The sequence below is a fragment of the Battus philenor genome, unplaced genomic scaffold (assembly GCF_028537555.1).
Source record: "Battus philenor isolate CCGP_79_NKW_IND1 unplaced genomic scaffold, ilBatPhil1.0.hap1 SCAF_12, whole genome shotgun sequence".
NCBI lineage: Eukaryota > Metazoa > Arthropoda > Insecta > Lepidoptera > Papilionidae > Battus > Battus philenor.
Genome location: NW_027181674.1, coordinates 6,415,493 through 6,432,259, shown reverse-complemented (window position 1 = coordinate 6,432,259; position 16,767 = coordinate 6,415,493). Strand labels below are relative to the sequence as shown.

Genomic DNA, 16,767 nt, shown 5'->3' with positions numbered 1-16,767 from the left:
AACACTACCGGATCGACTAACAATGAGAAAGTATGATTTAAACATTTCATATACATCTTATGGTTCATCATTCAAAATTAATCACTAAAGGAACAATATCATTTCAATGTAAAAACATCGAACTGTGTAATCGCATCATACATACCTGTTCATATGACAATGACGGTTAACATTTGATAATTTAAAGGTAATGAAGGTAGAGGCAGTAATTTCGTAAAAATTGATCTGGCATGGAAGCAATTTGTTTATCTATGTTCACCAGCAGTACACATGAGTTAAAAGTTGCCTTATTAATAATGATACTGGTATTTGTTCCTGTATAGGACACAACATTTAAAAATTACTATTTACAACATCGTACGTGGGACGAAACACCTGCCTTACGATTTTGGATACCAAAAGATCTCTTAGTGTGAAAATGTTTCCTCCGGCGTGTAATCTTCCTCAAGGAAACTGTTTAAAAATACTCAATTACAAATCTGTTATACACAGTGAAATATTAAAATGGTATCAAAGGACCATAAGAGCCACGAAAAATATTGATTACACATAATCGTTCAAGTATTCTGTTGTGAGAACAAAGAAAAAGAAAAAAAAATACATTGAAGTCAGGTCTGGATTTTCTGGAACTTCAACCTAACCTATAACCATCACACTGTTGGGGCAACATTACGTCCTCGTCAGCGGCGCATCGAAAAGAGGAATTGCACAGAAATAAAATTGTTCATTTACATCGATATGAATACGGGTGAAGCGGTATCGGCCCTAGGAAGAATCCCACAACAATAAATTCATAGTCAAAGACACAGTTACATAAACATATTGCAATAAGTGATACTCATTGGAAACTTTTGCATTACAGTGTAGATTGATAATATCAGATCGAGTAATTGTAAGAATTTTAATAGAATAATCGAAGGCTATTTGATTTTGATTCTTCTTCCCTCCTTACTGTTTACTATTCGTGACTTCAGTAATCATTAGAGGTACGGAATTTTCGCAAAAAAAAATCACCAATTTCGTATTAAAATTTTTCAAACATTGCAAATTTCGCATTAATTTTGCATTTATACTTTAAACTTATATTTGATAAGTAAGCCAAGAAATATATCCCGTAGGCCTTAGGGGTCTATGATACGGGGTTGACATCACTGAATTTACCTATGAAAGTGTGTATATTCATCAATTAACTCATTTAAAAATGATCTTGAAAAACAGAAAAATTGCATACATTTCGCATTTATTCGCATTTATAAGAAATTTTCGCATTTATTCGCATCTATTTCGTAAATACGAAATTTCCGTACCCCTAGTAATCATATGTAAAGATTCTATTTTTGGTTATATCTTTTTGGTTATAAGTGTTATTTAATATTATAGATTTTTAAAATAAGGTACATACTTCTGGATACACTTTTGATATGTTTATTCATTATTCCTTAATAAATGCTTTCATTATTTGGTATTATTAAAAGTCAAAGGTTATAATGCTTATCAAGAACGCTTTAGTTTTCATTAGCCTAATTTTAGATTATATACACATTTAGAACATAAACATTTATTATTTTAATCCTACTGTTCCATATTTCTCTGAAAATATAATATGTAAATAATACGCGCGATTCGTATTACATACAAAATATAAGATTGAAATAAATTTTGTTTTGTAATTTTATAAAAAATATATTTATCTCTTATTCTTAATAAATATAATATAAAAATAACAGGTAACTAAATTACTTGTTATAAATATTTTTGGCTTTAGAAATCACACAATTCCTAAGTTATCTTCGAAAATCCTCATTTACTTTGGCCAAAAGTTTAGATTCTTAACCATTAAAGTTAAAAACTTTTAATACAGAAATATTGTAACTGTAAATAAATAGTTTTAAAAGTGCAAATAATTCGTTTTGGGATAAATTTATCTTTTCATACTTTCAGCATTTAAATCAACTTGAATAATTAATTACAATTTATAGAAATCTATGTTAAGCAGACTACGTAAATAAAACCATATACTGTGTGAAAACAGTAACAAATAATATTATATTTAAAGTACTTAATACGAGAAAATATAAATTATGTCGGTTATAGTAATAGCTGTAGCCACTGAAAGTGGTGTGCCCATATTTTCACGAAAACGCGGCAGTACTGAAAATGTAAATCCTAAATTATATTGACATTAAATCAATTCCACAATCATAACTTTGATTTTAATTAATTTGTTACTTCTTAGATACAATTCTCCACAATAGCTTCGCTACATGGTATAAACATGTTCAGCAAATGTCACAACTTATCAGTAATTAACACACAGGTTGAAAACGGAAGTATTCTCTGGAAAGAATATAATAAAAGGTACAGATAGGATATTTAAATCATAATTTTAATTGAATGACTTCTCAAATAATCATTTTGGATGTTTTTTATTGCTTGATTTCAGTGTTACATTAATAGGTATTGTGACTGGTGGATTAGAGTGTGATTTAGAACTTCTCCTCTCCTGTATAAATGATGTCATGGTTTTTTGTGTAGGAAAAAAAGAACTACAGAACCTAAAAAATATTGATCAATTGAAAAGAGATTTAAGGCAATGCTATCCAATTTTAGATTATTTGCTTGAATCATTAGATCCTAATTTAGTACCATCTATGACTTTGGTCCTGGATCTTACACAAAGCTTTTTGTGTCTACAAGCACAACAACTGCAAGTGAGAATTATATATTATTATATATAGTACATCCTATTCAAAAATTAAAGATTTCCAAAATAACAAATAATGTAATGATTATGTAGTAAGAAGAAGTATTTTCAAAATTGAATTACTAAACATCTTTATTAAAATTAATACATACACCACTAAAATAAATACTTGTTTGCTGTTCGACCCTGCACACTGCACTGCCAGAAGTTATTGGTGTTTATTTCAAAATGATGACCAAATACTTTTTTAAACTTTTCCATTTATAACCAACCATATAGTAGCATTATTTGAAATAATCAGTATTTATGTGTATTTCAATCATAAATTTACATTAAATAAAATTTTAATCAGATATTACTTATAATAAAGACAAAACTGTAGTATTAACTTTCACAAAATGAAAAATTCCTGGCAATAGGTCAAATGGGTATTTAAGAATATTTATGATATATTGAAGCAAGAAAACTTAGGAAATGTAGTTCTTAAATTTAATGCATGAATAAAGGAAATTTGATTGAACCCGTCAAGGAAATTTAATGCATATTTTTAGCAAGTTTTAGATAACTATGCAGAGAGAGTAACTGGCAGATGGGCTTGCCTAAGTATTCATGGGCACTTAGTAGCAACAAGCTCCGATTTCTATGAATTAGACCCACGGGAATCCAGGCTGCTGCTTTTACTGGCGGCGGCGCAGGATGGAGCTCCTTTAAGGGATACTTTGGTTTATTTACCTTATATGAGCCCTGATGTGAGCATTAAATTTGAATATATTACTTTTCAAAATATGTCATGATCCAAATCGACTATAGCTTGATGCAGAATTGACTAATCTGCTGACACATGTTTACTATTAGAAACTATTGTAATTTGATACTTTACAGACTTGTCATTTAACTTAGTACTTATCTTTGTTGTCTTATGTCTGAACCTTGGACATGTTACCTTAGAGCAGTGTCTTGATTTTTTTTTTGTAAAATATTTTCCCTTTAAAGGTCTATCAATTGTCAATGTTAACTTTGTACTATACATAGTAGTTTCTAGAGTTATCTACAGTTACTGTGTGAGTCCCTTTATGTGGCTGATTTAATAGAATTTTAGGGCAGTTGTCTAATGTTTCACCCTCCAGTAGAGTGTTCAATACATAACTTCAAAAACTTAGGAAAAATACTTTGCATTTCAGCCAAAGAATAACTGCTACTGTACATAAGCCTCCTCCACTATAGATTTTTGAAGCCCATGTCAATCGAAAAGTGTCCATTACTTTCCAACAACCTTTAGAAGGTTATTTATTCACCTTTGCCTCAATGGCGAACTGTTTGTGCATCTACAAATACTTTCTTCTACGAGATATTTGTAAATTATTGCTAAGAATCATCTACAAATCTTTTGGATAATTTTTCCAGGTAGCATTCAGGGCTGTAACCTGCAAACTTTTGGCAGATGTTTACGTACTTGTCGTTTGCGGCGCAACGCCTGCTTTATCACAAATAGACGAAATTGTTCTTCAGTGTTGGGAAGTCTATGCCCAAATCATAAAGGAAGCAAAATTAGTGTATCCCCGAAACTTTCCACTCAGCATAAACTTCGATCCTTGCATTCTAGGGTTTGTATTATAAATTTATTTTTCTTAAAATTTATTGAATCCAGTTCTCTTCCAAGGAAGTTAATAAATAAGGTCCTTGTATAATGTAAGTTCGGTTAGTTTTAGCAGTATAAACACAAATTAATAGCGCTAACTACACTATGTTATATTAAGTATATTAATTATATATAGAATTAAATGTCCATATCTGTATAACCGCGAGGGTAGTTATATATACATTGTATCTACCTCCTTGCAGACAATGTAACCTCCATTTTGTAGCGTCATTTAAATATTTAGAATGCCTTTAACCTTTTCAGTTAAGAATGATGTTCATAATGAAAGATTTCAATTCTGTGTTGCGAATTTTTCCAATTTCAGGCATACTTCTTTAAATTTATGTATTTAATGCAGATCAGATAATGTATCTTAAAACTTGCTAGTAGAACCCAAACTAGGGTTTAATGTATTTATTGGGCTTACATTACCGTTATAAAAGATAAGGAATTGGACCAATTTGCGTTAGATTAGTTTACTAGAAACTGAAGATTTGCCCTTCATTTATATACCTATTAATTCTAACTATCCTCTTAGTGCAGTGTGAAACTTTGTTGTGTTTATTTCAGTATTTTTTTAGTTAACATAAAACGACGGAGATGTGTATTCTCTCGACATTTGCAACCGACAAATCAAAAGTTCAGGGGAATGTCAGGAGCACATCGTATAGATATTTTGCGGACGTTCTACATTACATCTGCGCGGAGTCTGGCGCCCGAATTAAGTATAAGTGAAAACATGGACAAAGGTATAATATATTTCATTTCAATATCTCTACTATAGAGATACCGAAACCGCTGTACCTCGCCTTAGTAAAGATCGTTGAGGAGGGAGCCGCGGAAAAAATTTATGCGTTAATGCCGCGAGTGTTGACGGCTGACTAAAACCCTAGAATCCTAACTTTCACAGCATAAGTACATAACCTAACATAGTGAGAGCTTTTATAACTTGGAAATAACTTTTGTAACGTCAATTAAAATGCTAACTTGAAAGTTATAGCACAATATGTGATATAAATAAAAATGAAACTTAAAATATTTCAAAATATATTTCGATGTATTACAGTACCCGGTATCGTTTCGCTTCTATGGTGTCGTTTTTATCACACAGTGCTTTTAGTTAAAACCGATTTTGATTATAAATTATTAATATTTCCGACGTGCCAAATCAAATGTCAGGTACTCTAAACCATCGAAATACTTCAAGCTGAAGATTAAAAAAAATTGAGGTTAAAGGATCAAGTTAATGACCTTTGCACTGCTTTCAGGAAGTAAACCCGAGATGATTGGCAAAGTATCCGAAACTTATTGGTGTTCGGAATACCATAAGTGTCACGCTCAGCGCTCTGGTAACCTTCTTTGCTGCGTGCTATACGCACCCACAGTACCTACGCATACCATGAGGTGAACTGCAAATAAAAATATTCTAGATTTCATTCTCCTACCGGTATTTGGAACAATACCAATATGAAACGTATGAAAAAGATGATAAATTAATTAGACTTCAGATTTATTTAGTGAATCATATGATTCAAAACAAAAATATTTTTTTTATTAGTGGTTGAATCATCATCACATATCAGCCCTTTCAAGATCGCGACGATAACCGGTCCCGCGCTGCCTGCATTTAGTGTCTCTATATATATATATATATATATATATATATATATATATATATATATATATATATATATATATATATATATATATATATATATTACACCAGTGTGATGATGACTTATGTATCCGAGACGTGGTAGTTTACGGTGAGCTCGTATAGTACGGCTCAAGGTCAGAGACTAATGAAGTTAAAGAATTGCTCGTGCAAAGAGGCGGTGGACGGGGCACATAGTTCGTGCAACCGATGGCCATTGGAGCCCAAAGGCTCTTTACCGCTAGCGGGTATACATGACGTGTGTGGGACTCCCAATAGGATGACCAATGACATAATTAACGCGTCGCGGCAAGACACTGGATGCGGCCAGCGCAAGACCGCTCATCGTGACGATCTTTGGGGGAGGCCTATGCCTTGGCGCCTATCGGCTGAAAAAAAAATGAACATTAGTGAATATTATGAATTTTTCATATTATAGGTTGCTGACAACTCAAATGTTGCAAGAATTCCTTACAAATAAAGATATACATTGGTGATGGATGGAGCATGAATAATGGCTGTGTATAAGAGATAAATCAAAAGAAATGAAAGTAACTTACTCTGTTCTGGTGCCTGAACAGAAAATTGAAGGCTAAATAAGAAAAATTATTATATTGACCATATATTTTTCCATCTTTTTAAAATAAATTATACAAGTTTAAAATGTATTTATTTTATTACCAGAACGTTCAAAAACACTAAAACACAATATGTGCTGGCTTAACTAGGCTCATATTTAAATAAGTCACTATGAAGGCAGTTTTATTACGAAAATAAATAAAGCACATACCTTAGAATATTTCATTCGCCTTAGTTTTAACTTTACTACCCTTTCAAACATTTCCATGTTTACATTATCAAAATTATTTTAAATATAAGTATATCCATAATTATTTCTAGCTTTCCTCAATAGTTGTACATATTTGGCGTAAAAAGACTTATGAAATCCAAATTCAAATCATGATTTTTGTTATATAAAAATGTAAAATATCATTTTCTGTGACAACACAAGTCACTATTATAAAAGATTTCGTGTCATTCATTTAGTTTCCATTGTTTTCACAGTTCTTGTCATTTAACTTGGTATTTATAGCCTGTTTAATAATGAGGCTCTTATGACATTGACATCCTTAAAATTTTAAAATAATTAAGAAGACATCATAAATTGTGTTATGAAATTGAAAATATTAATTAATTATTGTATATATCATTCCCTTGTTTTAAACATAATCCAGATATTCCTTACAAAAGTGTGTTATCCATGTTTTCATCAATGAATTAAGTTTTCTGTATTAATTTTAAAATGTTCGCATATACTTATTAAACCCTGGTTAACATTCTAACAAAGGCTTAAAAAGTAATTATAAAATTATTAAAACATGTTTCCCAAAAAGGATATGCAAAATGTGATGTGATTTAAACTAAATCATACAATTATTTTAACCATAGCAATATACAACACACTACAAAGGTACAACTGTTGTTGGAAGTGCTTCTAAGGCCACCATTGGAAATATTCATTTAATAGATACTATTTAAATATATTCAAAGAATTTATTGACTTCAAAATTCAATTACTAAAATTGTTCATAAAAAAATTATATTGAAAAATAATGCATTTATTAAAATTAATTATAAATACCATTCTTATTGAAAAAAGTAATCAGTTTAGTATTCATACGCTTATTAATATAAAGCTGTAGTGTATGGCTTATTATGGAAAATGCTTTCAAATCTAACAAAATATGAGAGTTAGGTGGTATGATTATGCCTGCTTAGGCGTGTAAGACGACACATTACCACCCGTTTATGCACATATAGAAATACCGGAAATAGATCCTTATGTTACTTTATCTATTACTTGTCAGTGAAGCCGCCTCTATATCTTTTTAGCAAAAGAATAACCTTTTACAAAGATAAAAATGATTTTTAGTTCCATTCTCTGTAGACTTCCAAAACTAAAACTGATTTACTAATTAATGTCTTTCATTTATCTTGCTTGCTTGCGTTATTTTGTTGATCAAAATCAATATTACTAAATATTGCTTATTTAACAAGCGCTATATGCAAATAATAAATTTTTCTTCAACATAGACATTCAAGTTCACAACACCTCTACATATTGTTTCTAGGCAATGGAATAGAGATTATTATCCTACCTAAATTCCTCTATATGTTGCTATTGTTTACCTTGAAGTCTTAATAAACAACACAGTTGATTACTTCCTAATATCCAAAGTTATACAGGTCTATTTGTTATTTAAAATTAAGCATTCTGCACTGAGGTTGTTTTATCTTACATTTTAATTGTTGTATCAAATCAAATATTTTCAATGACGGCCCTACTTTCATTTCTAAGAGTTCAATTATTTCATCTTTAGACAGTTGTAGCATCATGGGTCCAGTAATATGAGCAAAGTTGATGCAATATGGTTGGCAGTCATTAACGGTTAAGAATTTGGAGACATCGGAAGTCGTCCAATTCTCTGGGTCGACTGAATTTAAAACTTCTAAGGGAACTGTGGTGTTGACTAGTCGAGGTATCACTTTATCTTCTACGTCTTCTGTTGGTACTTCATCTGACTGTGTCGTATTCTGACTTGAGTCCTGAGATGCTTCTGTAGGGGTACTCTATGGAAAATGAAATTTAACTGATTAATGTTAATATTATAACAGATAAAGATTGTGGCATTCATAACATTACAGTTATTTAAATTTAATACAAACTTAATTGTACAGTTTGTGGTTCAAAAATTTAAATTCTAGAACAGTCTAATATTAATTGTTTGTACAATTATTGCAACTTTAACATTTTGCAGGTATGTCAATGGTATATATATTAAAACGAATGATTTTTGTGTTATGTTAAAAATTAACTAACAATGGTTTTAATGAAATTAAAACCACAAAAGGCAGCGCGTGCCACGCGAGGCGTTTCGGCGATAGCTAGTTATTATGGAACCATAAATATGTCACATAAAACTTGACTAATGTCAACTATACTGAATTCACAGAAGACAGAGTTAATACAAGAAAATGCACAACTTGTCTAATTTGTAAATGGTAAAAAGCTTAGCATACATTTACATAAATTCGGTAAGGGGTATTGGGAAACAAGGTTAACCAGTTGTGGCAGAAGGCTGCTCTAAGCTTCCACCCTTCAAATGTCAGTTGTCTTGTATGGATCATAATGAAACAGAAATTTGTTGTTTGCTTATTGCAGATGTGTATTTTCGTTCTGATTAATTTAACATAATACAAAACGTGTTTTTGGTATGATTTCTATTTAACTAGTGATTTAGTGTGTTTTACATTGATTATTGTTTTATTTTTGACAAACTATGTTTCGGACAATGATGACAAATACAATAATAAACCAAGCATTCGGCAATACGACATTTTTGATGACTAAACACACGATTATGAAATAATAAATATATAAATTGTTACTAGTTACCTATAAATCTAACTCATAAATAAATTTCGTCCAAATTTTTGATGATCATCTGCCCCTTTCACATACCAAAGTTGAAAGAAATCTATGTTAACTGCGTCCAGCATATAAAGAAAAAAAACAGATTTCAAACTCACAATTATATCCAAGGTTGCTTCACTAAGTCTTTCACTTTGCTCTTCTAAATTATCCTTTAATTCTAAGTCAACGTCCATCTTACAAACATCTTCATTATTGGTGCCATTATCTTCAGGCCGAGACTCTGTTTCGGCTGACACTTCTGACATACTCGTAGGCGGCGACAAACTCTTTGTATCTCCCATGTCTGAGTTTTGTGAACTTTCCTCTGTTGTATTTGGTGGGTGCGGAGTACCTTTTGCTACTGTAATAAAGATAGAATGCTTCGTGGAATAATGATCGCTGTTAATGAGTTTATTTTGTTTGAGCAATGCTAATTCTAAAGCTTATTACACATGGCAAATGCTAAGTTTGAAATAAAATTGATATTTATTTGCTAGTATCTGCAAAATTTAACTGGTTCACATAGTTTCTTAACATTTAACTGCTAAAATTGATGGGTGAAGGTAAGCAAATATTTTAGTCCTTCAGATCTTCAAATGGGGATTAATAAATATTTATCCCGATAGCAGATCCTGTCGAGTGTCCCGGGGTTCCCTGGAGGTCCACCTGAACCACTATGTAAACTAACACTTTAGATACTTCTTGCTTGAGAAGCAGATATGAACATGGAACATAGATTGATATTGTATGTAACTTGAAAGTTCCACAAAATATCTTAAATCATACTTTTATAAGTTTTACATTCATAATTACAATGTTTTATTAGATAAATCTTATTATACCATTCATAAGGTTTTAATTGATTGAAAAGTTTCGAACCTGGTTTGTTTTTCATTAACATTGTTGATATATATTATATTTAAAATTAATTTAAAAAGAGCAACAACATAACAATCAATTAAGATTCAGAGGCAATTGCAGCTACTTATACTATTAAAATATTTGGGGAATCAAAAAGGCGTGTCAATGCCTGTATGGATAATTTGAATTTGAATAAATTGAAATTCGTTACCGTGCTTTCGGCGTCGCCGATGTTGTCTGTGAGCTCGTGGTGGACGCGCGGGGCGAGTTGCTGTCCGACGCGGTGCTTGCAGAGGACCCTCAAGTCGATGGCCAACCGCCCGGCACCAACCTACTGGATACACGTCCGTACTATGCGCCCACAACCACTGGTCATACTCAGAGCCCCAGCCGTCGAAGTGAACCTGAAACATTGAAATTATTCTTTAAGAATTTGTTTAACATATTTATCACAGACTTAATTAGACCTCAAGTTAAATGCTAAGAAGTTGAAGGTTTACTTTATCATCATTTCAACCATATCCATTCCACTGCTGGATATATTGACTTTAAAAGCAGCCATCATATAGTATTTCCCGAAGACCTTAAAAAAGTTATCTATTCACTTTGTGCTGGTCTGTGGTCTCTACTCCAGAACTTTAAGGCACCAACGACCATCTTTTCTGCCTACTCCTCACTTATTTATGGTTCTCTTTTTAAAATTTACTTATAAGCTATAAATATAAAAATCTATACTGGGAGATTGGATATAAGTGTAAAAATTTTAAATGGGTTAATGTATAGTTCATTCACTATCAATTAATATGTGGTACAACTTATCAAAAAATCAATGGTCAAGAAAAAATATTCAACATAACTATACTAAAGTAAGAATAATAATTTTCAAAATTACAACTACTGCATTATAAAATGTATCATTGTTTACTATCAATCTCTGTAGACTTAGTACTGCTACACGTTAGTGGCCTGTAATTTACAAAAAAAAAACAATTATCACTTCATTGTAAATAGGTAGCTTTAAGGCTTTTTCCTGAGAAATGATCTATGAACTTTCACCCGTTTAAAGCCTTTTTCCCCATAAATATCCTGTATTTAAAGCTACTGTGATTTTTAAACAAAGCGTCCGCATTGTTGTCATACTACCTTCAACAGATCTGCGACAACTCGAGCGACTGTGGCGACACAAACTAGACGCGGATCCATAAGGTCGGCACACTCGAGCCGCATGCCTGCCACGAATCCGTGCGAAACCACGTGGCCACGGGCCGCGAACAAAGCGCGACCAGCCGCCGCTGCGCCCGTACTGCACAAGTACTGCTCCCAACTGAACTCCTCCACTGTGAACCTGCCATAAGGAACCTGTTTTAGTATGCATGCACTTTGGAATCCTAGGGCTCGGTGGTTTTATAGTCTATTGATAAAGATAATAATACAGTTTAATTTGAAAAATGAGAACCATTTTTCAATCAATATCAATCTTATCATGGTTTTATATGAGGCAGGTCAGCCGTTAATATTACAATTTGTAGATCTTTTAATTGACCAGTTTAGTGAATCAAAATAAAAAGTGACAATTTAAATTCAAGAATGACAGTCCTAGCTAAGGTCTGATTACCAAGATCCCAGTAATCATAGCCAGAAACAAATAATAAAAAATAATCTAAATTCTAAACAGTGCAACAGTCATTATCATGGTCTGCCAATGGTCATCTCTGGTGCCCAGTCATCGAATAAACCTCAATTTATGTCACCTAAAAACGTTCAATCTGGGAATGAGATCACTAAAATCACAGCACAGTCCACAAGATCTGTTACCATAAAAAGGTTTAGCTCTCTCAACCCTGTGCCATCTTAAATCCAGCTAAACTGTACTGTGCACAATAAAATACTATAAGGAACAAAAAGGTATTCAAAAACTCTTCCACAAAAAGAAATATAGCACTTAATCTTATATGAACGTCTTTATTTATGGTAGAACTTATAGATGTGTAAAAGAAACTATGTGTAAACTATGTGAATTTAACTTAAGAAAGCAACATTACTTTCTGGTACCCCTTAACATATAAAAATATTTTAGGCATTGATTGTAAAAGAAAAATACTTAAAACAAAACGAATAATATATTGAAATATGAAAATTTCAAAATGTAAGTAGCTGCAAAATTTTAGCATGAAAAAAAATTTAAATCACAAATACAGGAACTCTTTTTGTCTCATGTTATCTCTGTGATGCTAGTTGCAAATACTTTGTAAAACTATTGAAATTTAATGGACTTACATTAGAAATTATAATTTGAGCAAACTTTGAAAAACTTACCCTGCTGGTGGAACTAAAGGAATATTATTCGCCATAGCAAATCCTACAGGAAATATACAAGGCGATCTCTGATGATAGCAAAACCAATCCGCTCCTGATGCATCAGCAGGGTAACAATCTATTCTTATCATCATGTATCCCTCGTTAAGTATTTGCATTACTGTGGCCGCACATACTGCTGATAAGTTCAAAGGATCAATGGCTTCCAACTTCATTCCTTCAGCAAACAAGGGTGGTTCGTTGCTTGGGTACTTATAGAACATATCTGGTGTAGAATCATTTGGTAAAAAGCGTGCTGCTGCTACCCTCTGACAGTAACTTTGTGGAGCATCCAAAGGATGACCAACTCTGAATGCCCACCCAACAGGATGAATTAAAGGCGAATCTTCATGACACCAGAAACCATTGTCCTCTGGTGAACTATCATAGTATTTCACATGTAACCTTTTACCTACTATTTCAGATACACTTGCTACCTGTAATGTTTAAAACATTTTTAATAAAACTTGTTACATATAAAATTAGTCTGACTATAATTGAACAATTATACCTTAACTTGAGAAATTCTATTTTTATCCACCACTTCCATAAGGGAACCAATAGAAAATCTTGAAACAAGACTGTCATTTAGTTTGCTGTAGAAGTTAGCAGGCAAAGTTCGAGCACCAGTCAACTGTTTAACAAGAAACCTGAAAAAACATTATTTTTAAGGCTTTTGCTTGATTGATAATGCTTTTTTAGAGAAGTTTCATAAATTGTTTAAATATTGTAATAGCAGAACCTTGAAAAAAAAATTGTATTTAAAATTGATATTCAGAGATCAGTTATGATATGTAAATATGACAAGAAACCATTCTTGTGTAGTATTTTGTGAAAAAGCGGCTGCAACCTTACTAAGGTAAATCTACAACCTACACATGCTTACTTGTCGGCTAACTCTATAGTTATTTCCGAAATTTTTTATCCAATTACTTGATTCGGTGATATACATCAAATACTAACTTGTTTGACAAGAAGCTTAATTACTGGAGATATTTGTAGTTAATTTTACTGTGTTCGCCTTATTATTGCTACTTATATTATAAACAAAGAGATTACAAAATCGTAAAATAAAATTAGTCATACTTTTTCCAATCTGTATATTTGTCTTCTATACTTCGTGGTGGGATCAGAGGCTTGCCTCTGGTTGCACACCATCCAACAGGATGTACCTCAGAACAACATAAATTCACCCAAAAATCTTTTGAATCATCACTTCCAAATCCTTCATAACGGAGAAGACCCATGTAGCCTTTTACCTTTAAATATAACAGTACCAGTTAATTGAGATGTTAAGTACTATTCATTAAAAACAAAATTTAATAAAAATTTAATACCTATGACAGATGTTAATTGTATCAATAAAACCATTGAGTTAATAAATTGAGTGTCAAAAGTACATTTAAAACATCCAATTTAAAAGAAGAAATTCATGCATGTTTCTTCTTCCCCCTTTATTAATAAGTTTAACAGATAAATGCAATTATAACATATTTACCTTTAAAACAGTAGCAACCCAAAAGTAATCATTATTTTTATCTGAATAGTTATCACAGTCAGTATTTTTTACTTCAACTTTCATGCCTTCAAAAGTATTATCCCACATTTCATGTAATGGAGCATGTTTAAAAAGACTCACAGGTGCAGCCAAGAAGTCACAACCAAAAAGCTCATCTTTCCATTCATAACTATTTGCAATCAATGCTGCAGATTGTTTTAATGGACCAGCCTGAAATGTGAAATAAAAAAATTAGATTATAAATAGTCATATTATCCGGGATATACATATTTATATATATGTTTTATAAAGCTTTTTGCAGACAAATATACTTTTCATTCATTCTGTATTTATACACTTTCTAAACAACATTAGTATTTGTTGCAACTATTTGTGTCAAAAAATCATACAAACCTGTAGATCATTAAATGAAGCTTGCCAATGTTGCAGCTGTGGGAGGGGTTCTAATGGTATAAGGCCTGCCATGTGTTCAGCTCCTTCCATCAGTTTAAATCTCCAATTACAGTTTTGACGTCGTCTTTGTTTGCTTGCATGACACCTCAACGAACAGAACTTATTGTTACGAGGATAAAATTGACCACGCCGCCCAACTCTGCCGCATAATTCACATATTGCTAAAATACAAAATGTTATTGTTATTCATATTGTATTTCTCCACATCAGCCGATAGACGTTCACGGCAAGGCCTTCCCCAAAGATGAAAATGGTTTACTGAGTTAATCCAACCAGATAATGGACATTTGATTTTTTTAAAAGTTTGTAGACAAGATAAAACAAAACCTTTAAGCAATGATTGATTAAATAGTCATCTTTTTGGTGTTTTTCTGAAGTTAATATCTTCAAAATATTTATGTAGTGAAATTTATGGAATAGAGATAAATTCAATTATGGTGTTATCATAGCGTGTAAACGATGACAGAAGTTTCACACCAAATTGTTTAAAGAAATTAAAGCTGTTTTCACTACTTACCAAAGGTTTCTTTTTCAAAGGGCACTATAGTTAAATCATCTGCAATGTTTGTATCGTCAACATCAGCTGTATCACTTATATTTACATTACAGCCGGCATTGATAAAAGCCATATTTATTAGGCCATAAACAAATATTTAGTGCCGTAATTGTAAACACCGCAATATTCATGACTTAAACATTCACTTTGTACAACAACAAAATATATTAATAAATAACCTTGTGAACAAGCAAGGTTTAATCTTAATTCTTCAGTATTCACGTTGAATGCTTAAACAATAACAATAATTCCAAACAGCTCACGATAATCGCAAATGAATAATGAAAAAATACACTATGGGCACAGATTATATTGCAGTTCCTTTTGTGAAACTGAAATTATTTTAAGTATTATTTCTACATTATTAAGATAATACTGTAAAATCTATAAACAGTGTGAATAAAATTAACAATTTGTTAATGGAAAAAAAAAATAAGCAAAGATCAAGATATTGATGAATTCAATGACCTAAAATCTGGAAATATTTATACTTAACTTATTGACAATAGTAGAGTTTCATTCATTTTAAATAACTGCATACAATTTACTGCAGAAAAATAATACTTTCTTAGCAAACAATTTCAAGATTCATAAGTAATGTTATTAATTTTATCACAAAATAAAAAGTTGAGCAAATTTGTATGTTGAGCGAGCAAAAAGAAAAAAATCATGCAAAGGGATGTAATGTTTATATCGTCAATTGTAATGTTGTTTATTAAACCAAAATACAAATATTGTTGCAGTTTATGTTTTAACGTTCTTCATCATAATTCTCTACCATTGGCAATCACCTACAAACCAAATAGGGACGTTTATTAGCCATTTAAGCATGCAAATTTCGAGAATGGTCGTTAATGTGCTATTTAACCGTGGTTTATTTAATCTTAAGTAAATTATTCTTAAATAGATTTTGATAACCTTATGAAGAATTTCTTTAATTTTTTGAATTACATTTATCACAATCAAACAATCTATATTTAAATACACTCAAATTTTATTCTCTGGGATTCCCTATAAACATATAAAGAATTAGTGTATGTATGGAGTATTCACATTTGGACTCTATGTCAACATAGTGACGTCCAAGATAAGCCACGATTAGTCCGGCATATTTTCAGATAAGGCTCCTACAAGTTGTCAAGAATAGACAAGTTGTGCCAAAGTGACATTTTCTATTTATTTACAAAATGGGGCAAAATATATTGTTTAAGATAAAATTAATTAATCTGATTTTATGATATTAATTAACGTATTAGGTTGACCATGACTAAGCTCGGGCTTTTGTCGTCGCCATAGACAGATTTAAAACTTTTAACATAAGTTATGATAGAATAATTAGGAACCCTAGTGATAGTGTTAGCTATAAACTATAAGATAAAATGTTCTAATCCGAGTCTACAAACGTACCAGAGTCGTAAGTGTTATCTAAGAGAGTATTCTTTGCACTGATAGTTTGAAATGGAGGGTGATCTTGAAAAGTAGTAGTAAGGACGTTACTTACAAAAGCTGGCATTTATGTCGGAGGAAAAATTCCGCTAATTATTGGTGCTG

General features: G+C 31.6%; 2 protein-coding genes across 4 annotated transcripts; one reads left to right on the top strand and one right to left on the bottom strand.

Annotated features, from left to right (window-relative positions):
* Nucleotides 1-1,902: 1,902 nt before the first annotated feature.
* Nucleotides 1,903-6,654, top strand: fy (fuzzy planar cell polarity protein-like protein). Its single transcript, XM_068776316.1, has 8 exons — nt 1,903-2,159; nt 2,237-2,358; nt 2,444-2,711; nt 3,256-3,453; nt 4,109-4,308; nt 4,914-5,092; nt 5,612-5,747; nt 6,437-6,654. Exons 1-8 carry the CDS (start codon nt 2,082-2,084, stop codon nt 6,492-6,494), a joined length of 1,239 nt encoding a protein of 412 aa, XP_068632417.1. The 5' UTR covers nt 1,903-2,081; the 3' UTR covers nt 6,495-6,654.
* Nucleotides 6,655-7,412: 758 nt separating this feature from the next.
* LOC137932680 (polycomb protein Sfmbt-like) lies at nt 7,413-15,470 on the bottom strand. 3 transcript variants are annotated; one of them, XM_068776314.1, is made up of 10 exons: nt 15,178-15,470; nt 14,601-14,821; nt 14,187-14,417; nt 13,775-13,947; nt 13,200-13,338; nt 12,650-13,125; nt 11,477-11,678; nt 10,545-10,737; nt 9,589-9,830; nt 7,413-8,628 (listed from the first exon to the last, which is right to left on the bottom strand). In XM_068776314.1, exons 1-10 carry the CDS (start codon nt 15,287-15,289, stop codon nt 8,254-8,256), a joined length of 2,364 nt encoding a protein of 787 aa, XP_068632415.1. In that variant the 5' UTR covers nt 15,290-15,470; the 3' UTR covers nt 7,413-8,253. The 3 variants fall into 3 exon arrangements, with proteins under 3 accessions (XP_068632415.1, XP_068632414.1, XP_068632416.1); XM_068776313.1 differs by having other exon boundaries at nt 9,589-9,833; nt 15,178-15,469; XM_068776315.1 differs by having other exon boundaries at nt 9,589-9,833; nt 14,328-14,417; nt 15,178-15,469.
* Between the last annotated feature and the right edge of the window lie 1,297 nt (nt 15,471-16,767).